At 49.9% G+C, this 23,448-nt stretch overlaps 1 protein-coding gene across 3 annotated transcripts in view; it reads left to right on the plus strand.

The window, feature by feature from the left end:
- The window catches only part of arhgef18b (rho/rac guanine nucleotide exchange factor (GEF) 18b), a 209,870-nt gene that overhangs the window by 4,523 nt on the left and 181,899 nt on the right, over positions 1 to 23,448 (plus strand). For 2 of the 3 annotated variants that reach the window (XM_072594311.1, XM_072594312.1), the window contains exon 1: positions 20,271 to 20,429. The exons of the other annotated variant lie outside the window; for it this stretch is intronic. In XM_072594311.1, the coding sequence (XP_072450412.1) occupies positions 20,354 to 20,429 (76 nt within the window). In that variant the 5' untranslated portion in view covers positions 20,271 to 20,353. Of the gene's footprint in view, positions 1 to 20,270; positions 20,430 to 23,448 lie in introns of those variants that run through there. 3 annotated transcript variants of the gene reach the window in all.

Below are 23,448 nucleotides of genomic sequence, written 5' to 3' on the forward strand. Positions count from 1 at the left end.
CATTTATATAGCACCCATCACAATTTAGGATGTTCCAAAACACTTCACAGATAATTAATTATTTTTTAAAGTGTAGTGGCAATTGCAATGTAGGTGATGTAACAGATTCCATGTGCTCAGCAATTGATCGTGAATAGGTCATTTCACTTTCGGTATCACTGCCCCTCCCCCAGCGTGGCACTCCCTCAGCACTGACCCTCCGACAGTGTGGTGCTCCCTCAGCACTTACCCTCTGACAGTGCAGCCCTCCCTCATTACTGACCCTCCGACAGTGCGGCGCTCCCTCGGTGTCGACCCTCTGCAATTGCCCGTTCTCTCAATACTGACCCGCTGACAGTGCCCACTCCCTCAGTGCTGACCCTCTGACAGTACTCACTCCCTCAGTGCCCACTCCCTCAGTGCTGACCCTCTGACAGTACTCACTCCCTCAGTGCTGACCCTCTGACAGTACCCACTCCCTCAGTGCCCACTCCCTCAGTGCTGACCCTCTGAGAGTACCCACTCCCTCAGTGCTGACCCTCTGATAGTATGAGTTTTACAGGGATGTGTTAGTTTGATTGCATTCTCACATGTCTGGATTACATCGAATTATAAGACTCTCCAAAGATGGATGACCAGCTGCTGGGTACCAGGCTGATGAGGGGTTTAATATATTCAATAATTGTGAATATTTAATCTCTCATTAATCTCGGTGTGAAATGGGACCTGTGGCCTGCCACTTCAGTAAACCAAAGCTAATCATCGCTAAGTAACCAGAGTGGAGATAGGAATCACTTCAGAGTGATTTGTTGATAATTTTGGGGTGTATTTTCTGTGCTGAATTAAGAATATCCAGCCCTGAATGTGATGATTAGCAGTGAGACCAATAATAGCTTTGTGAGCCAGTCTGAGGCAGTTCTACTCCAGGCTAGGATCATCACAAACCTGACCCTGGCCTGTACCCAGTCAGCTTACATCGGTGAGTTGTTAGGATGGGAGGTGTGCAATTTTCTGACAAAGTCATGATTTAAAGTGTGAATTGTAATTCCCCTTACATTCTATTTTGTTGCAAAAGCACACAATCCATATAACATTTTATAAATTCCCACTTTGGAAACAGAACCAGCCTGACTCAAGACTGGGATACAGATAGACTCTAACCTCACACCCTTAACGCATTGTCAGAGCTAAGATGTCACTTTTTAAAAAATGAAACCTTCAGTTATCTCAAGAATGTGATTTGAAAGAAGTTCTGGGATTTACATATTAATGAACCGAAACCTGGGACCATTCTAAAAGATGAAAGACTTAACAGAAATCTAGATTTGTTCAATATATTGTATCAGTTGCATGACACTGTGATCTTTTGCAATAAATTCTGTGTCTTATGATTCTGCTCCATAGCTACCTGATGAAGGAGCAGCGCTCCAAAAGCTAGTACTTCCAAATAAACCTATTGGACTATAACCTGGTGTTGTGTGATATTAGACAGTTTAAGCCCATTGTGACTATAGTTTCAAACTCAGCACCAGGAGAATGCGAGGGATTCAGATGAGGTTTATTAGATCAGCTTCAGGGCTGAGATTTTATACAGTGACAGGAGGAAACACATTGACACAAACAGTGATTAGGATTGGAATACACTTCCTCCCTGATATTGTGGCGGACACAGATTCAAATTTGAGGGCCAAACTGAAGTTGGATAAATGCTCGGAGATAAAATTGATAAAACGGGTTGTGGGTGATGATGGGACTGACTGGATTTCTCTTGGAATGAGCTGGTACAGACTTGACAGGCTGAATGGCCTCATTCTGTTGCGGCACTGTGCTATTTGAAAGGACTCATCGCATTGTTAAAATGCTTGATAGAAGCTGTCAGGAGTTAAAACAAAATGGGAGTGGGATAAGGCATTTGTAAACAGAAGAGCCAGTGTCCATGGTTCTCTCTTCACTGTCTCTTCACATGTGGTCAAGTGCCTGACTGTGAGTGTGGCTGTGTCTCTATCTAATTCCTGGCTTTTTTTAGTCAGAGGAAGTACACTTACTGATAATGCTCCACTAATAGCTTGTGGGTTAAAGTCATACCCCAGAATTTGACACTCCACATGAAGCATTGACAATCCTCTTTAGGGACAGACCTGCTGTCTGTTGAACTGTCCCAGTGCTTTATCTTTTTAACTTTTGTTATTTTGTCAGCTATGGCTCCCTCACCTCATGGTGCACCACCAAGAGAGTCAGCGGTATTGCCTTTTTGAATAAACTGATAGGATTTTGCAAAGTGAAAAGCAGCAGTGGATCTTGAAGCATATATCCCTAAAGGTAGCAGGACAGGTAGATAAACTGGTTTGGAAGGTGCGGCAATGCTTTTCTTAATTAACTAAGCCCTGTTTTACAAGTATGGGAAGCCAATGGCATTGTGGTAATGTAATTGGAATAGTATCCCAGTGGTCAAGGCTATTGGCCATGGGGACAAGGGTTCAAAATCTATCTGGCAATTGGTGGGAATCAAATTTGGGGAATAAAATTTGGGATTGAAAGCTGGTCTCAGTGATAGGGACCACAAAACTATCACTGGTGTAAAAAGCCACCTTGGAAATCTGTCCTGACCTGCTCTGGCCCACATGTGACTCCAGACCCAAAGCAATTTGGCTGACCTTTAATTACCGTAAAGAGACATTCAGCTCAAGGACAATTAAGGGTGGATAACAAATATTTGCCTTTGCCAGTAATGCCCATCTCCCATGAAAGAATAGAGAAGTAAAAAGTGTTATGCTAAAATGGTGTAAAATACTAGTTTGACTGTGTGTTCTGTTCTGTACAGCTCTAGCCAGGAGAGGGATAATCACATTCGAGAGGGTACAGAGGTGATTGCTGGGAATGACGTTTATTAATTATGGAAAGGGATGGGATGGGGTGGGTTGTTTCCTTCGGGATTGGAAGACCCTCTTTTCCAGCAGCACGGATGTCAGCCATCAGGGGCATAAAGTTAAAAATCACACCACACCAGGTTATAGCCCAACAGGATTATTTGGAAGCACTAGCTTTCAGACCGCTGCTCCTTTATCAGGTGGTCCTTCATCACAACTATCTGATAAAGGAGCAGCGCTCTGAAAGCTAGTGCTTCCAAATAATCCTGTTGGACTATAACCAGGTGTTGTGTGATTTTTAACTTTGTCCACCCCAGTCCAACACCGGCATCTCCAAATCATCAGGGACACAGATTTAAAGTGAATCAAAGTTTTACAGAGAGTTGAGAAGAATGTTTGGTATGCCTGGTCTGAAAGGATGTTTGAAGCAGAAAGTGCAGTAAAAACACATTTGGATATACATTTGATGTGTCATAACCTACAGTTTGTTTAGCGCAGAGCTGAAAATTAGACTGACATGTCCTTTTACAGCTGGGATAGGCATGACGAAACAATACTCTCCTCCTATGAGAGATGTACCCTGCAATTGAGGGATCAAATCCCACATGGGTCTTCATGCTGTGTCATACTGAAGTCTATATCATAAGTAACCATTTTGTACAGTTTCACATGGAGTTCAAGGTCTCAGAACAGCTTCAAGAAGCCAGCAGGGTTCTCTCTTGGGAGGTGTGTTGGGTCTGTCCCTCTGTAATAAGCATCAGCACAGGCCCAGGTTATTATTGGTCTAATTTCCGTGATTCTGCTTTTCAAAGCCAGTCATGTTGTGATTTGATCCTGAACCTGGGGTGAGGACGGAGCCGAGAAAATAAGGGAGAGCTCAGCACTTTGCATTCTTCACTGCGTGTGAATCTACCCCCGTGACCCAACTCTGTCCCCTTCCTACCCTCCCCTGACCCAGACTCCGTCACCCTCCCACACCCCCCAACCCTGTCCCCGAACCAGTCTCCGTCACCCTCCACCCACCCCACAACCCTGTCCCCGACCCAGTCCCCGTCAACCTCCCCCCACACCCTCAACCCTGTCCCTGACACAGCCTCCATCACCTCCCCCCACACCCCCAACCCTGTCCTGGACCCAGTCTCCATCACCCTCCCCCACCCCACAACCCTGTCCCCGACCCAGTCTCCATCACCCTCCCCCACCCCCAACCCTGCTCCAAACCCAATCTCCATCACCCTCTCCCACCCCCAACCCTGCTCCAAACCCAGTCTCCATCACCCTCCCCCACCCCCTAACCCTGTCCCCGACCCAGTCTCCAACACCCTCCCCCACCCCAAACCCTGCCCCAAACCCAGTCTCCAACACCCTCCCCCACCCCCTAACCCTGTCCCCAACCCAGTCTCCATCACCCCCCCCACACCCTAACCCTGTCCCCGACCCAGTCTCCATCACCCCCCCCACCCAACCAACCCTGTCCCAAACCCAGTCTCCATCACCCCCCCCCACACCCAACCCTGTCCCCAACCCAGTCTCCATCACCCCCCCCACACCCTAACCCTGTCCCCGACCCAGTCTCCAACACCCTCCCCCACCCCAAACCCTGCCCCAAACCCAGTCTCCAACACCCTCCCCCACCCCCTAACCCTGTCCCCGACCCAGTCTCCATCACCTCCCCCACCCAACCAACCCTGTCCCAAACCCAGTCTCCAACACCCTCCCCCACCCCCTAACCCTGTCCCCGACCCAGTCTCCAACACCCTCCCCCACCCCCTAACCCTGTCCCCGACCCAGTCTCCAACACCCTCCCCCACCCCAAACCCTGCCCCAAACCCAGTCTCCAACACCCTCCCCCACCCCCTAACCCTGTCCCCGACCCAGTCTCCATCACCTCCCCCACCCAACCAACCCTGCCCCAAACCCAGTCTCCAACACCCTCCCCCACCCCCTAACCCTGTCCCCGACCCAGTCTCCAACACCCTCCCCCACCCCAAACCCTGCCCCAAACCCAGTCTCCAACACCCTCCCCCACCCCCTAACCCTGTCCCCGACCCAGTCTCCATCACCTCCCCCACCCAACCAACCCTGCCCCAAACCCAGTCTCCAACACCCTCCCCCACCCCAAACCCTGCCCCAAACCCAGTCTCCATCACCCTCCCCCACCCCCTAACCCTGTCCCCGACCCAGTCTCCATCACCCTCTCCCACCCCAAACCCTGCCCCAAACCCAGTCTCCATCACCCTCCCCCACCCCCTAACCCTGTCCCCGACCCAGTCTCCAACACCCTCCCCCACCCCAAACCCTGCCCCAAACCCAGTCTCCATCACCCTCCCCCACCCCCTAACCCTGTCCCCGACCCAGTCTCCAACACCCTCCCCCACCCCAAACCCTGCCCCAAACCCAGTCTCCATCACCCTCCCCCACCCCCTAACCCTGTCCCCGACCCAGTCCCCGTCAACCTCCCCCCACACCCTCAACCCTGTCCCTGACACAGCCTCCATCACCTCCCCCCACACCCCCAACCCTGTCCTGGACCCAGTCTCCATCACCCTCCCCCACCCCACAACCCTGTCCCCGACCCAGTCTCCATCACCCTCCCCCACCCCCAACCCTGCTCCAAACCCAATCTCCATCACCCTCTCCCACCCCCAACCCTGCTCCAAACCCAGTCTCCATCACCCTCCCCCACCCCCTAACCCTGTCCCCGACCCAGTCTCCAACACCCTCTCCCACCCCCAACCCTGCTCCAAACCCAGTCTCCATCACCCTCTCCCACCCCCAACCCTGTTCCTGACCCAGTCTCCATCACCCCCCCCACACCCTAACCCTGTCCCCGACCCAGTCTCCATCACCTCCCCCACCCAACCAACCCTGTCCCAAACCCAGTCTCCAACACCCTCCCCCACCCCAAACCCTGTCCCAAACCCAGTCTCCAACACCCTCCCCCACCCCCTAACCCTGTCCCCGACCCAGTCTCCAACACCCTCCCCCACCCCAAACCCTGCCCCAAACCCAGTCTCCAACACCCTCCCCCACCCCCTAACCCTGTCCCCGACCCAGTCTCCAACACCCTCCCCCACCCCCTAACCCTGTCCCCGACCCAGTCTCCAACACCCTCCCCCACCCCAAACCCTGCCCCAAACCCAGTCTCCAACACCCTCCCCCACCCCCTAACCCTGTCCCCGACCCAGTCTCCAACACCCTCCCCCACCCCAAACCCTGCCCCAAACCCAGTCTCCAACACCCTCCCCCACCCCCTAACCCTGTCCCCGACCCAGTCTCCATCACCTCCCCCACCCAACCAACCCTGCCCCAAACCCAGTCTCCAACACCCTCCCCCACCCCCTAACCCTGTCCCCGACCCAGTCTCCAACACCCTCCCCCACCCCAAACCCTGCCCCAAACCCAGTCTCCAACACCCTCCCCCACCCCAAACCCTGCCCCAAACCCAGTCTCCAACACCCTCCCCCACCCCCTAACCCTGTCCCAAACCCAGTCTCCAACACCCTCCCCCACCCCCTAACCCTGTCCCCGACCCAGTCTCCAACACCCTCCCCCACCCCAAACCCTGCCCCAAACCCAGTCTCCAACACCCTCCCCCACCCCAAACCCTGCCCCAAACCCAGTCTCCATCACCCTCCCCCACCCCCTAACCCTGTCCCCGACCCAGTCACCAACACCCTCCCCCACCCCAAACCCTGCCCCAAACCCAGTCTCCATCACCCTCCCCCACCCCCTAACCCTGTCCCCGACCCAGTCTCCAACACCCTCCCCCACCCCAAACCCTGCCCCAAACCCAGTCTCCAACACCCTCCCCCACCCCCTAACCCTGTCCCCGACCCAGTCTCCATCACCCCCCCCACACCCAACCCTGTCCCCAACCCAGTCTCCATCACCTCCCCCACCCAACCAACCCTGCCCCAAACCCAGTCTCCATCACCCCCCCCCACTCCCCAACCCTGTTCCCGACCCAGTCTCCGTCACCTCCCCCTCCCCACCCCCAACCCTGTCCCCGACCAAGTCTCCATCACCTCCCCCCCACCCCACAACCATGTCCAAGATCCAGACACCATCAAACCCAACCCACCCCCCAACCCAGTCTCCATCACCTCCTCCCCACCCCCAACCCTGTCCCAAACCCAGACTCCATTACCTTCCCCCACGCCCCAACCCTGTCCCAAACCCAGTCACCTTTACTTCCACCCAGCCCCCAATCCTCCCCCCAAACCCAGTCTCCATCACCCCCCACACCGCCCAACCCTGCTCCCGCCCAGTCTCCGTCACCCTCCCCCCACCCCCCAACCCTGCACCCGACGCAGTCTCCATCACCTCTCCCACCCAACCAACCCTGTCCCTGACCCAGTCTCCATCACTTCCCCCCCACCCTCACCCTGCCCCAAACCCAGTCTCCATCACACTCCCCCCACCCAACCAACTCTCCCCCTGACCCAGTCTCCATCACCATCCCGCAACCCTCCCCCTGACCTAGTCTCCATCACCTCCCCCCACCCCCCAACCCTGTCCCAAACCCAGTCTCTATCACCTCCCCCCACCCCCAACCCTGTCCCAAACCCAGTCTCTATCACCTCCCCCCCACCCCCAACCCTGTCCCAAACCCAGTCTCCATCACCCTCCCCCCACCCCCCAACCCTGTCCCCAACCCAGTGTCTATCACCTCCCCACCCCCAACCCTGTCCCCGACCCAGTCTCCTTCACCTCCCCCCACCACCCCAACCCACCCCTCGACCCAGTCTCCATCACCTCCCCCCACCCCCCAACCCTTCCCCCGCCAACCCAGTCTCCATCACCTCCACCCACCCCCCAACCCTGTCCCAAACCCAGTCTCCATCACTCTCCATTCCAGCCCTGTCCCAAACCCAGTCTCCATCACCTCCTCCCACCCCCGAACCTTCCCCCCAACCCAGTCTCCATCACCTCCCCCACACCCGAAACTCTGTCCCAAACCCAGCCTTCATCACCCTCCCCCACCCTCCCAACCCTCCCCCCAACCCAGTCTCTATCACCTCCCCCCACACCCCAACCCTGTCCCCGACCCAGTCTCCATCACATTCCCCCACCCCCCCAACCCTCCCCCTGACCCAGTCTCCTTCACCTCTCCCCAACCCTGTCCCCGACCCAGTCTCCTTCACCACCCCAACCCTCCAACCCTGTCCCTGACCCAGTCTCCATCATCCTCCCCCACCCGCCTCAACCCTCCCCCCGACCCAGTCTCCATCAACTCCCCCCCATCCCCCAACCCTCCCCCCAAACCCAGTCTCCATCACCCCCCCCCCCACCGCCCAACCCTGCTCCCGCCCAGTCTCCGTCACCCTCCCCCCACCCCCCAACCCTGTCCCTGACCCAGTCTCCGTCACCCTCCCCCCACCCCCCAACCCTGTCCCAAACCCAGTTTCCATCACCTCCCCCCCCACTCCCAACCTTGTCCCCAACCCAGTCTCAATCACCTCCCCCACCCAACCAACCCTGTTCCCGACCCAGTCTCCATCACCTCCCCCCCCACAATCTCAACCCTGCCCCAAACCCAGTCTCCATCACACTCCCCCCACCCAACCAACTCTCCCCCTGACCCAGTCTCCATCACCTCATCCCACTCCCGAACCTTCCCCCCAACCCAGTCTCCATCACCTCCCCCCCACCCCCAACCCTGTCCCAAACCCAGTCTCTTTCACCTACCCCCACCCCCCAACCCTGTCCCAAACCCAGTCTCTTTCACCTACCCCCACCCCCCAACCCTGTCCCAAACCCAGTCTCTTTCACCTACCCCCACCCCCCAACCCTGTCCCAAACTCAGTCTCCATCAACTCCCCCCACCCCCACAACCTTGTCCCAAACCCAGCCTTCATCACCCTCCCCCACCCTCCCAACCCCCCCAACCCAGTCTCCATCACCTCCCCCCACCCTCCCAACCCCCCCCGACCCAGTCTCCATCATCTCCCCCCCCACCCCCAACCCTGTCCCAAACCCAGTCTCCATCAACTCCCCCCCCCACTCCCCCAACCCTCCCCCCGACCCAGTCTCCATCACTCTCCCCCCCACTCCCCCAACCCTGTCCCCGAGCCAGTCTCTCTCCCCCCCCCACCCCACTAACCCTGTCCCCGACACAGTCTCCATCACCTCCCTCCACCCCTGACCCAGTCTCCTTCACCACCCCCACCCCCCAACCCTGTCCCAAACCCAGTCTCCATCAACTCCCCCCCCCACTCCCCCAACCCTCCCCCCGACCCAGTCTCCATCACTCTCCCCCCCACTCCCCCAACCCTGTCCCCGAGCCAGTCTCTCTCCCCCCCCCACCCCACTAACCCTGTCCCCGACACAGTCTCCATCACCTCCCTCCACCCCTGACCCAGTCTCCTTCACCACCCCCACCCCCCAACCCTGTCCCAAACCCAGTCTCCATCACCTCCCTCCACACCCCAACCCTGTCCCCGACCCAGTCTCTATCACCCTCCCCCCCAACCCACCAACCCTGTCCCCGAGCCTGTCTCTGTCACCTCCCCCTACCCCCAACCCAGTTTCCATCACCCTCCCCCCCCCCACCCACCAACCCTGTCCCCGAGCCTGTCTCTGTCACCTCCCCCCACTCCTCCAACCCTCCTCCCGACCCAGTCTCCATCACCCTCCCGCCCACCCCCCAACCCTATCCCTGTGTCAGTGTCTGTCACCTCCCCTCCGCCAACCCTCCTCTCAACCCAATCTCCATCACCTCCCCCCACTCCCCAACCCTGTCCCAAACCCAGTCTCCATCACCTGCCCCCACCCTCCAACCCTCCCCCCGACCCAGTTTCCATCACCCTCCCCAACCCCCAACCCTGTCCCCGACCCAGTCTCCTTCACCTCGCCCCCACCCCCCCAACCCTGCCCCGACCCAGTCTCCATCACCTCCCCCTCCACCTCCCAACTGTGCTCCCGACCCAGTCTCCATCACCTCCCCCCCACCCCCAACCCTGTCCCCAACCGAGTCTCCATCACCACCCCCATCCCCGCAACCCTGCTCCTGACCAGTCTCCATCACCTCCCCCCCACACACTCATAACCCCCAGTCCATGCCAATCTTCCAAGGTTTGGTTAGTTGAGATATTTTTTGACTTCAGTGTCTCTGGGCTCGGGAGTAAGAATTCTATCTCCTGGCCCCTATCCAGCGTATCTGTATTAAGAGTTCTTGAAAAGATTTGTAACTGGGATTGTGGATGAGCTCTTATAATGGTAAGGTCCTAGGGAGTGTTGTTGAACAAAGAGACCTTGGAGTGCAGGTTCATAGCTCCATAAAAGTGGAGTCGTAGGTAGATAGGATAGCGAAGAAGGCGTTTGGTATGCTTTCCTTTATTGGTCAGGGTATTGAGTACAGGAGTTGGGAGGTCATGTTGCGGCTGTACAGGGCATTGGTTAGGCTACTGTCAGAATATTGCATGCAATTCTGGTCTCCTTCCTATCAGAAAGATGTTGTGAAACTTGAAAGGGTTCAGAAAAGATTTACAAGAATGTTGTCAGGTTTGGAGGATCTGAGCTACAGGGAGAGGCTGAACAGGCTGGGGCTGTTTTCCCTGAAGCTGAGGGGTGACCTTATGGAAGTTTACAAAATTATGAGGGTAAATATGCAAAGTCTTTTCCCTGGGGTTGGGGAGTCCAGAACTAGAGGGCATAGGTTTAGGGTGAGAGGGGAAAGATATAAAAGAGACCTAAGGGGCAACTTTTTCACACAGAGAGTGGTGTGTGTATGGAATGAGCTGCCAGAGGAAGTGGTGGAGGCTGGTACAATTGCAACATTTAAGAGGCATTTGGATGGGTATATGAATAGGAAGGGTTTGGAGGGATATGGGCCGGGTGCTGGCAGGTGGGACTAGATTGGGTTGGGATATCTGGTCGGCATGGACGGGTTGGACCGAAGGGTCTGTTTCCGTGCTGTACATCTCTATGATTTTATGACTCAATGACATTGACCTAACCAAGAATACCATTAACAAATTGTTGGACAAAGCAGATACTAGGTCACCTGACGATGGCAGCAACATCAACAAGAACAGCATATTAAAATTACGGGTCCTATGCCTCATTACTCACTTTGCATTCAATGGACAAGTACACAGACAAATCAACAACACATGAATGGGGTCTCCGATATCAGATTGATAGCAGAAGCAGTAATGCACTGCTTATAATGGACAGTTCTCCCCACCATCCAAACCAAATTCTGGAACTGGTATGTAGGTGGTACCTTTGTCATCATTTAACGCACACAACTGGAAGAAACCCATCAGCACATCAACAACATCTTCACTGGAATGAAGTTCACTAAAGAAGAGGAAAACAACACCCCTTCCTGGGTGTACCAGTAGAATGCACATCTACTGGGGAACTCCTGACCAGTATGCCTAGGGAGAATACCCATACCAACCAGATACTGAACTACAAGAGCAACCACCCCAGCAACCACAAATGGAGCTACATTAGGCCATCATTCAAATGAGCAAGGACATACTGCAGCAACTCAGAACTGCAGAGGGCAGAACCGGAACACCGATTCAAAGGATTTAAACAAAACGGGTACCCCAAGAGCACTATCCTCTGGTACTTAAGTAACAAACCTAAAGAAGAAAACACGACAAGACCAGACACAATAGCAACCATACTGTACATCAAGGACATATCAGAAATGACAACCCGACTACTCACCCCTTGGGAATTTTAGTGGCCCAGTAACCAGCTCTTCTCAAAGTTTAAAGACCTATGTCCAGCAGGATGAATGTTACCTACGAGATACCCTGCAAGGACTGTGAAAAAAAAACGCTACACAGGACAAACAGGAAGAAAGCTGACCATACGAGTGCACAAACATCAGCTCACCACTGGCAGACACGACCAGTACTCTCTCATTTCCAACCACACAGACAACAAAAGACATAAATTCAACTGGACAATGTAACCATCCAAGCACAGGGAACACAGAGATGCGCCAGAGAATTCCTTGAAGCCTGGCATTCCAACCGGAACTCAATCAATAGACACATTGAACTGGACCCTGTATACAAACCACTCAGATACAGAACCGGAAATAGCAACAAACAGAGACATTTCAATATCGGGTGGGACAGACCACTAACACCATATCAAAGACTCGCTGACGATGTTACCGAGTAAGGCGACAAAATGTTTGCAGAAAAACACACCAGCTTGGCGACTTCATCTCTGTGTAAGTTCTAAGACATTAGAGGCAGGTGCAGAAGGAAGCTATTTGGCCCATCCACCCTGCTCTCCCTGCAAGAAGATCACAGCTGAGTTTTGACATGAGTCTTCACATTTCTGTACTATCCCCATATCCTTTTATTTTTGTCCTTAAAGTTCTGTCACACCTACTGCACCTCAGGGAAAGGTTTGAAACCAGTCTGGCCTTTCTGAGGGTCCCCAGAACTTTGGGAAGAGGGATTGGAATTTCCCCATTTCCCAGTGTGAGGTGTGAGAGCACAAGCTGTTCAGTTGTCTTACAATAATTTGCTGTCATCCTTTAACTTCACAAGGTCATGAGCTAATATTGTCACTCTCTGGTCACCCATCAGCGATATTTCTCCAGACTCCATGATCCCAATGCCTCCCTCCTCCCACTCCCTGTAGACTCGAGCTCATCTGAAACTCTACCATCTGTATCCTATTCCTATCACAAACAAATCCCTGGTCACTCATCTTCCCTGGTTTCACCCCGACCTATGTGGACTGTCAGTCTACACTGGCTCAATTTTAAAATTGCCACCGTTTATGACCTGGACACCCCCTTCCCCCTGCCTTCTGTAATTTCCTGCAGCTCTCCAACCCTCAGGGGGCTCTGTGTTCCTTCAATTCTTGCCTCTTGTGAGTCCCAACTCCCTTCAGCTGCCTAGGACTTGAATTGGCTACTTACCGTCCTCTACCTTCCTCTCTCCCTTTTAGAAGCTCCCTCATACAACCTTGCTGATTGAAGTTTTGTTCACCTATCTTGATTTCTCCTTTTTTTGGCTCAGTGACAAATTTTGTTTGTGGAGAGACTTAGGAAATTCCTATGTTAAGGGGGCTACATAAATGCAGGTTGTTATTGGTGCAATGCCATCTGTGGACACTGGGTGTCACTGCTGCTCTTACGAAGCAGACATGAGGACATTGATTTGAAACATAAGTTACCCTGAGTGGTCTAGTCTGCTCCTGTCACGAAGCAGTGTCTCTGTCTATCTGTTCCCCCCCTGACTGCAGGGCCAGTATTGCTGCTTTACTGCTGTAATTAGATTTTTAATCAATTTAATCAACAATGGCATCCAGGCAGGAGAGGGGAGTCAGCCATGATTTAGTTAATCGGTGGAGCAGATTTGATGGGCTGAATGGCCTACTTCTCTGAGGGTCGAATGCTGTACAATTAAAACAGATCACCCACTGAATGGATCTTTGCAGGATCTTGTTGTATAGAGAATAGGTGCTTAATTTACCTTGCAACTAAAGTCACTTGCTGTCAAAACTACTTTGTACAAAGTAGTTTAAGCAGTTTCTGAGAAATCAGAGTGGGCAGTATCCATGCCCCTGACCTGATGATGAAGAGTTTTTGCCCGAAGCATTGATTTTCCTGCTCCTCGGATGCTGCCTGACCTGCTGTGCTTTTCCAGCGTCACTCTAATCTTGACCCTAATCTCCAGCATCTGCAGTACCCACTTCCGCCTAAATCCATGCCCCTCATTCGATGGTGCAGCTCAGGTGGATTGGCCGTGGGAAACGTAGGGTTATGAGGATAAGGTAGGGCTGTGGATGGGGTGCTCTTCAAAGGATCGGTGCGGTCTTGATGGGCCGAATGGCTGCTTTCTGCATGAAGGGATTCTATGATTGCTTTGCTGTCCCTCACTCTGAGACTCCCTTGACCAGTTGAACCATCTCACCAATTCTGTCACACTCACTGCTTCTTGGTGGAAACCAGTTTGCTTTTTCTGAGGAAGAGAAAGTGGAACTTCCCCCGTTTCCCAGTCAACATTCCCCTGTTTCCCCAGGCTGAGGGAACACAGGGTTACGCTTTCTGAATGAACAGTCAGTTGTGTAAGGCCCAGATAAAGGCAACTTTCTTCACTCAAACAAGCAGTGAACCTTGGCAATGCTCACCCCTGGAGAGCTGTGATGCTTAACTCCTGATTCTGCTCAAGGTAGAGATTGGTAGATCTTTTGGATATGTAGGATATTTAAAGAATAACAGGATAGTACAGGAATGTGGAAGCTCAGGTAAATGCGCAGCTCAGTGTGGCATGGTGGCTTAGTGGTTAGCACTGCTGTCTCACAATGCCAGGGATCTGGGTTCGATTCCAACCTTGGGCGACTGTCTGTGTGAAGTTGGCACATTTCCTCCTGGTGTGCAGGTTAGCTTGGATCGGCCAGGCTAAATTGTCCATAGTGCCCATGGAAGTGCAGGCTAGTTGGGTTAACCATAGAAAATGTGGGTTTATGGGGGTCAGGTAAGGGGCTGGGTTTGGGTGGGATGTTCTTTGAAGGGTCAGTGCAGTCTAGATGGGCTGAATGGCCTCTTTCTGCACTGTAGGGATTCTATGAACTTATTGCATGGCACAGCAGGCTTAATGGGCTGAATAGCCTCCTTCAGCACCTGTATCTAATATCAATGTGTCCTCATCCCTCAAAACTAGGCCTCTATCCTTTTGAGTTTTAGAAGAGGCAACGTTGACTTGATTGAAAGGTACAACATCCTGAGGGGACTTGACTAGGTAGATGTGGAAAGGATGTTTCCTCTTGTGGAAGAATCTAGAACGAGGGCTCAGAGTTTAAAAATAAGGGCTATCCTGTTTAAGACTGAGATGAGAGAAAAAAATTTTCTCACCACGGGTTGTGAGGCTTTGGAATTCCCCTTCTGAAAAGCAGTGGGTGCAGAATATTTTAAATTTTTTAAGGCAGAAGTTGATACATTCTTGATGACCAATGAGGGGGAATTTCTTCAGCCAGGGGGTGGTGAATCTGTGGAAATCATTGCCACAGAGGGCTGTGGAGACCAGATCATTGAGTGTATTTAAGACAGAGATAGATTGATCTTGATTAGTAAGGGGATCAAGGGTAATAGGGAGAGGGCAGGAGAATGGGGTTGAGAAACATATCAGCCATGATTGAATGTCAGAGAAGACTTGATGGGCTGAATGGCCTAATCCTGCTCCTGGTCTCAGGGGATGAAAGGTTATCAGGAGTATGGAGGAATGTAGAGTTGAGGATAAAATCACAGTTGCCATGTTTGTATTGAATGGCAGAACCGGCTTGAAGGGCCGATTGGCATAATCTAATTCCTTGTTCATCTGTTTATACCATGGGCTGGGTAACTGCCTCTGTAGCTACTCATGGAGTCTGGCAAAAGGGTAAACTGTCACGCCCTTTTGATTCCATCAGAAAGCACTGTGACCTTCTAATACCAGAAGACCTCCCTCTTGGTAGTAACACAGCCGATACAACTTTGGGAGCCCACCATTTGCGCTCGATGTTCCATTTGATCAAACAACTCATGCCCCCAGGGCAGACTTGGGGATTCACAGAAATAAAGACCATGTTACAGCAAAGCCATGAGAAATATCGTTGAGGGATTGTAAAAAAACCATATCTTTTTATTTTTCTGTATTTTTGATTGTAGACTGAAATGTGAAAAGGACTGATTTTAAAAAAAGGGATTGTGGAAAGGATACTCATTGCGTGTATTGTTTACACTGCTGTTTGTTCAGGCATTTGGTCGGGATTATTGCAGACAGAGTCGAGAGTGTGGTGCTGGAAAAGCACAGCAGGTCTGGCAGCATCCGAGGAGCAGCAGAGTCAACATTTCGGGCATTAGCCCTTCATCAGGAATGAGGCTTATGGGGAGCCGAGAGATAAATGGGAAGGGGGTGGGGCTGGGGGGAAGGTAGCTGAAAATGTGATAGGTAGATGAAGGTAGGGGAGAAGGTGATAGATCTGAGAGGAGGGTGGAGCGGATAGATGGGAAAGACGAGGGACAGGTCAAGAGGGCAGTGCCAAGTTGGAGGATTGGGACTGGGATAAGGTGGGGGAGGGGAGCTCTGGAACAAGGGGATGTGAATAAAGGGATTCAATCTAGCAGCAAGTAACTATTTGGTGTGTGGACCAGTGACTGGTTGACAATGACAAAGGCTTATTGCCTACTCCTGAGTTGCTGAACAGCTTATGGAGGTGATTAATATGGTCAGAAGCCTTTAGTCCTCCTGAAGGGAAGGTGGTGTCTTTCTCTATATGTTTTTTAAAACAACCTAAAACCTGAAGAAAGCCGATTTATTTTCTGTCACCAGTTGTAAGTTGTTACTTTTAACTGATAAGTCATAAATGTTGTGAGCCAATTGCTCCTGCAAACAAGTGAAAGTACCTGGAGAAGAGAAATCATAGAGCAGCAAGTCCTACAAACCTGGAGTGAACCCTGATAACTGGGGCCATTGAACTGCCTTCCTGTCTTCCCCACCACCCATAACACCAATTTATTTTTGAAAAAAAAATGCTGGAAAACAGAAATTGCTGGAAAATCTCAGCAGGTCTGGAAACATCTGTGGACAGAAAGCAGAGTTAATGTTTCAGGTCCAGTGACTCTTGTTCAGAACAGATTTGGTTTTGTGTGCCTCTGCAAGAGAGAGTTTTAGGAAGGGATTAGAATTTTAGCAAGTAGAGTTGTATGTCAACATTTCATAATTATTTGCCTGTGGCTAAAATTTGTAATAAAAAGTAATTCTTGGAAAGTACAGATACCTGGCCTGTTCTTTGGGTCTAAAAGATAAATGAATTGGGAAATTTTATTTCTCTGATAAGTTCTGGGAAAACCAGGGTTTGTGTTCCAGCATGCTATCCCAATGAGGCACAGCAAAGCATTTTTTATTTTTAAAAAAATATATTTATTTATTTATTAATTATAAAGGTATTGGTTGTGGTGTTAAAGGTTTATTGTTGGAAAGAGACATTTTTTGCTGAAGCTTCTCATGAGCAATTGTCTGAAGCTTGGCATTCTTGCATTTGTCCTGAGGCATGCAAGACAAACAAAACTTCAACAATGTGCCTCAATTTTTTTCAAAATATTCAGGTTTTGAGTCACCAAGCAACTGACTAAAGGTCTGATGACCTGAGAGTGAAGAATTATTCTAATTGGGCAATGAGGACTTACTCACCTTCGAATTGGCTACAGGAAGGCAGGGTGGACATATCTGTTGACCAATGGCAAGAGTGTGAGTGGGAGAGGCAGCTGAGGGGGTCATGTGATAATCTCCAGGACAACCAAATTAAAGCAAAATACTCTGGACTCTAGAAATCTGAAGCAAACACAGAAATTACTGGAGAAACTCAGCAGGTCTGGCCAGCATCTGCAGAGAGAAAAAAACAGAGTTAATGTTTCGAGTCCGGTCTGACTCTTTCTCAGAATGTGGTCTGTGCGGGTCAACGACTTCTGAAACCAGGACCATTGGTTCTAAGATCTGGAAAATCAATTATTCTCATTCTTTGATAGAGGATTCCCTGATTTCAATGAAAAGAACGATGGTTATTTATCAGACAACATCACCAGTATAGAGACCAGGCAATGTTTTAAGTCATCAGAAGCATCAGTTTGCAAAGAAATTTACAGACTGTTGCTGTGTTTTCTTGGATCTTACGATTAGTTTAGAATTTAATATAAAGAACTATTGCAATCTGGTTACTTGTATCCTGACTGCAATAAATATCAGTGCAACAAACATTGCCACTTCAGTCACATTTAGTCAGGCAAAATCCTCTCGCTATCTGGCCTCACAGACTGTAACAGTCTGGCGATTAGTGGCATCATAATTGTAGCTAAAAGCAAAAAACTGTGGATGCTGGTGATCTGAGATAAAACCTCAGCAGGTCTGGCAGCATCAACAGAGAGAGAAACCGAGTTGGGGTGTTGAGTCCAATGTGACAAGTCTTATCTCCTCAGAGCTGAAGAGAGGTGGAAATGTGGTGGGTTGCTGTACGCTGTTGAGAAAGATGGGGTGGGTTAGACAGAACAAAGGGAGCAGGGGAGATTAAGGGAATGGAGAGATTAAGCATCAAAGGTATCGTGGAACATGTTTGATCAAGTCACCTGGGGCCTGTCACTCTCTCAGGTGCAGGATTTCTTTCAAGGCATCATCAGAATTCGTGACTCTTTTTCACAGAAGCGAAAGTTTTTGTCTGATTTATCCTATCCCAGCCCCTTCTGTACTAACCAGAAGAGCAACCTATAGTCAGTAGAAGATGAATTTAATGTGGGCTTTGCCTCCAGATGAGAATGTGACAATGCTTACGATATCCCTCACAGCATCAGAAACTGGGTGTGGAAATTGTGGTATTGAAGAATCAAACAAAGGTTTATTACAGCTAGCTATTATTTACAAATTATTAGGTTCACAAGCACATCAGTGTCTGGGCTAATATTCTATTGCACAGTGCAGTATGCTCCTAATAGACTGCCAGGCTTCAAGTGATCAGAGGTAAGAGGGGAGTCTGAGACCTTATGTCCTCCGGTCACATGCAATGATACAGTGATGTCATAAGAATGTCTCTTAAAGGCATAATGACATTCACATTGTGTGTCTCTTAAAGTTGTACTGACTGTCACAAATAACATCATAGAGTTGGACCCTACCTCTTCAGGTCCCCTGACCCTCTATTCCCTCCAGTGTTACTCTTCACATGCTAGTTAATGAAAAGGAAAGAATTGTATTTTTATAGCACCTTAAGAAGTCCCAAAACACTTTACAGTCAATGATATCTTTCACTGATGTAAATATAGGAAACTGAGTAACCAATGTATACACAGCATGATTGCACTAGCAGCAATGTGGGAATGAATAGTGTCGGGGAGACCAGGGAGAACTCTGTTATTTTTCTTCAAAATAGTGCAATAGACATCTGGGACCTTAGATTCATGTCTCACCCCAACATGACATTTCTGACTGTTCAGTAGTGGGTATGTCAGCTCCAATTATGTGTTTAAAACTCTAGAGTTGGGGGCATGAATGGGGGGTGCAGAGACTCTGATGGCTGATTGAGTACCTGGATGTTTGGGCTGAGCAAGTAGCTCCCCGGTTGGCTGAATGGGTGATGACACCTCAAGTCTTGCTGTCCCAGAGGTGAGAGCTCTTCCCAAGCGGGCAGCTGATGCAACAACACCTGAGATAGGACCAGGTCCAGCAGAGCTCATGCCATCAGAAATCCCAGCACTTTCACTATAGGCAGCAACATCACATTCTTACAGCCCCACTCTGTATCTAACCCTGTGCAGAGAGATTTTGATGGAACAGTGCAGAGGGAAGTCTTACTCTGTAGCTCACCCTGTGTGCACCTGTCCTGGGAATGTTGGATGAGGATGAGAAGCTTCACACTGTATCTAACCCTGTGCCTTCCCTAGCAATATCAGGCTTGATGCTCAAAATGGGAAAGTGTTGCATTTCCATTGATATTTAACAACAATCACTCTCTACTCTTTCTGCCTGAATATCATTCACCCTCCCTGTTTCTCTTTACTCCCCACTCTCTGTCCCTCTCTCACACTCTCTCTCTAACCTTCACAGTTAGTTACAGCTCTACCCACTTTCCCTGTATAGTCTTCCACTTCCTTTTCTTTCTATTTGCCCCTGAGTTTCCCCAATTTCTGCTCTCTCTCACTCACAATCTGTCTAAATCTCCAATTTCTTTCCTTCCCTTCCTCTCTCTGTTTATCACCTACTTCCATTGTTCCTGCTGTGTCTCCCCTTCACTGCTTCCCCAATGGATCTCCTTTCAACCTCTGTTCCTGTGTATTCTTGCTCTCCCGATTTAACTCCTTTATTATTTTTTCTCACTTCCTCTGTTTTTCTCTCCTTCCACTTTTCTCTCCATCTTTCTTTTTGCTCTATCCATTCATCTGCTCTGTCACCTTCTTTCAAACCCTCCTTTTCTCTTTATTCTCTCTCTTTTTTTCCGTTTGCTTCTTCCTCTCTGTTTGCTCTCTCTGTTTCTCTTTATTACCCCCATTCTCCTCCCCCTGTGTTTCCCCTCCCTCCCTCCCTCCCATTCCCCTTTCCCCCATCTCTGTTTGCTCTCTCTGTTTCTCTTTATTACACACCATTCTCCTCCCCCTATGTTTCCCCTACCTTCCTCCCATTCTCTTCCCCCCCCCACCCCCCACCCCCTCCCCACCCCACCCCCGTCTCTGTTTGCTCTCTCTCCTCTTGCTCCAACCCCTGGCATCTCTCTCTCTGCCTCTCTGTTTTTCCCTTGCAGCCAGCACTGACTCAAAGAGCACAGAGTGAAACCACAGCCTCTCTCCCTGCAGCCTCTGATGTTGGCACGCAGCTCGAATCTGACAGCAGAACTGCTCCTTCCAGCTCTCCCCGCCCCCCCACCCCTCTCAGTACTGAGTCTGTCGACACTTTGGATATCGGGTCTGTTTTTAGTTCACTCTGCCTCTCTGTGCATGAGCCTTCACACTCGCATGATTCCTGGGGCTTGTTGGAAAATAAATTTCAACTTGCTAAATGGCTGACTCTCCGCTAAATAACTCCTGGCCCTCTTTCTCAAAGTTCTGGATGAAGCGATGGTCATTTAAGAAAGGTACTGCTTTAATCTTTAAGCTCTCTTAAAAATTTGCTTTTTTTTGTTATATCTCATACTTTCTGTGTTCAGCAGTTTGGCTCCAACTGCGTTGCCTCTTGTTGGTCTCAGCTCTGAGGGTGAGATTCTGACAGTAATTCCTGTCCTTCTGCTCTGGTTTCAGAGTTTGGGATGTTTATCTTCACTAATCCAGAAGGGAAAGAATCTGTTAAAAATATCAGCAATACTTGGAAATGAGCATATGGATTATACCGGTCCTCTGTTTGGGCTGGACAAGACAGAATGTCTTATTTACCAGTTTTGTTGGTCTTTGCTTCAAGTTTTAGTATTTGTTCTGTGTGTTGGGACCTCAGACTCTCCGCTGGAATGGGACACCGGACAGTCCTGTGGAGATTGAGACAAGTTTCCAATGGGTTTGTATCAGGAACTGAGTTTGCAGCCATTTCACAGAATCTGGGACAGAAGCTGACATGTTTTCTTTCCCAGTTTAGGGGACTTCTTGCTGTTTGTTTTGTGTGATAGGCATCCTGGTACACAATATTGTGATCATTGATTTCTGTGTATGTGGCTGAGGGTTGTGGGTGTGTGCCTTTGTGCCTGTTTGTGTGTCTCTTTGTGAGTTGTCTATCTGTGTATCCTTGTGTACGTGGCCACATCAGTGCATATACATTGTCTGATTTTTACAATTTTGTATGGAGAGGTCCTGTGAGTACATAGGTAGTATTTCTGAGTGTGTGTTTGTGTAAAAATGTGTGCATAGAGTTTCTGAGCTTATGTAAGTCTGTGTGTGTTTATGTGTAAGAATGTATGCATATAGAGTTTCTGAGCTTATGTAAAAGTCTGTGTACAGAGATTGAGTGTATGTACAGAGTTTGAGTATAAATGTGTGTGTGTGTGTGTGTGTCACATATTTAACCACAACAGGATGCAAGTTCATTTCTGGAAAGATAAGTCCTAGTTCCAGCTCCTATCTGGGACAACATCCAACCGTTCTTACCACAATCAGGTTTTTAATGATCTAACCATTAACCGGCCTCTTGGCCTTCTTTTATCTTCCCTAACTCAGTGAAAGGGGGAGGTGTAGACAGGACTCTCTATCTCCTGTGCCATTTGAATCCTTGACCTTGACCTTGGGCTGTTGTCACAAAGTCATCAGGTCATCAGTCTGACCTCTAGGTTAGCAGGCTTGTGACTCCAATGGGTTCTGTCCACACACCTGTGCACATTACGTGGGTGCACACTATGATGTGATATCGAGGGAGTGCTGCACTGTCGCTGGTGCCCCGTTTCGGTTGAGATGTTTGCATGTCTGCGAATCTGTCAGCTCCCTGTGGTGGACATGAGAGCGCTCACAGTTACTGTAGCAATGACATGCATCGAATTCTTCCTCCACCTTTTCCTTGGAGCTGTGTTTCTAACATGCTAACTGTGTGTCCGCACTATAGAAAAATAAATCTAATGGGATGTGGAAAGATTTTAATGAAGAATCCGAAGTGCTTAGGAGGTGAATGTCGTTTGTTTCTGTGTTCTTGTAAATATTTATCCTGCAAGTAATATTATTTCCCTCATTGCTATTTGCAGGAACATACTGTGTGCTAATTAGCTGTTATGGCTCCTGTGGTAGAAGTGATTGTGCTTTGAAAGTCTTTTATTGCATGTAAAAATGTTCTGGGATGCTCTGAGCCTGTGAAATGCATCTCTCTGACTTCCATGTACTCCCACAGTCCATGTTTCTCAGCAGAGAATTTTCCTGAGCGCAGCACTGCCCTGAGTAATTCTCTGCATGAAAACTGTGCTCTTTTAAAATTCATTTTAGGATTGAGGGCATCACTGGCATTTATTGCCCATCCCTAATTGCTCAGAGGGAATTTAGAATCAACCCCATTGCTGTGGTTCTGGAGCCACATGTAGGCCAGACCAGGTAAGGATGGCAGTTTCCATCCCTGAAGGACGTTAGTTTCTCTGACAATCGACAATGGCTTCATGGTCATCAGTAAATCCTTAATTCCAGATTCCATATTGAATTCAAATCCCACCAACGGACAGAGTGAGATTTGAACCTGGATCCTGAGAACATCAATCATTGGATTATTAATCCAGAAACTCAACTAATGCCACTGGACCATTACCTGCCCAACAGTGGTGCTTTGTGTGAATGTATGAACTAGGAGCAGGAATAGCTCATTCAGCCCCTCGGGTCAGCCCTAACCTTCAAAAAGATCACGGCTGATCTGACTGTACCCTCCAATCCACATTCCCACCAGCCCCCAATAACCTGACCACTCCCCCTCCCCTTTCACCCACCTTGCTTATCAAGAATTGATCTACTCCTGCCTTAAAAATATCAAGGACTCTGCTTCCAGCTAATTTTCAGGAAGGGATTTCTGGAGATTCACCACCTCTGCAGGAAATATTTCATCTTGTTCTGTTTTAAATGCATGAGCCTTGGTTTTTAAATCATTCTGCCCCCGTTCTAAGTTCTCCCATAAGAGGAAATATCCTCTCCACCTCGATCGTGTTTAGACAGAATTTTACATGATTCAATCAAATCACCTCTTATTCCCCTATAAAGAGTGCCTTTCACTGAGTGGGTGGTCCTCCTGGTGCAGTTCATTCTTATCTTGGTGTTTCTCCCATGGAATATGTAGTAGAGCCCAGAGTCCTGGGTCATGGAGCTGCTTGGAACGACCTTCACAATAATCACTCCTTTCTCCAGATCTCCTCAATAAAGGCGCAGTCCATTAAGAGATGGACAACAGTCTCTTCCATATCACTGCCTCCTTGAGGAGCAGATGTGGACAGGATAAGACCCTGGGTGTAAAGGAAAGATCTGGTGGGGAGGCCCTTTCTCACACCAGCCAAGTTCTGCCATGGTGCTGAGTTCTTGCCGTGAGGCATTCCTCCGTATTATTTTGGATGAGATCACTTGTTTCCCTTTCCCACAAGGTCTCCGAGACGTTACATGCTGACCACTGCTTGATGGGTGTGGTCAAAGATGCATGTCTGCATCAATTTCTCC

The sequence above is a fragment of the Chiloscyllium punctatum genome, chromosome 24 (genome assembly GCF_047496795.1).
Source record: "Chiloscyllium punctatum isolate Juve2018m chromosome 24, sChiPun1.3, whole genome shotgun sequence".
Taxonomy (NCBI): Eukaryota; Metazoa; Chordata; class Chondrichthyes; order Orectolobiformes; family Hemiscylliidae; genus Chiloscyllium; species Chiloscyllium punctatum.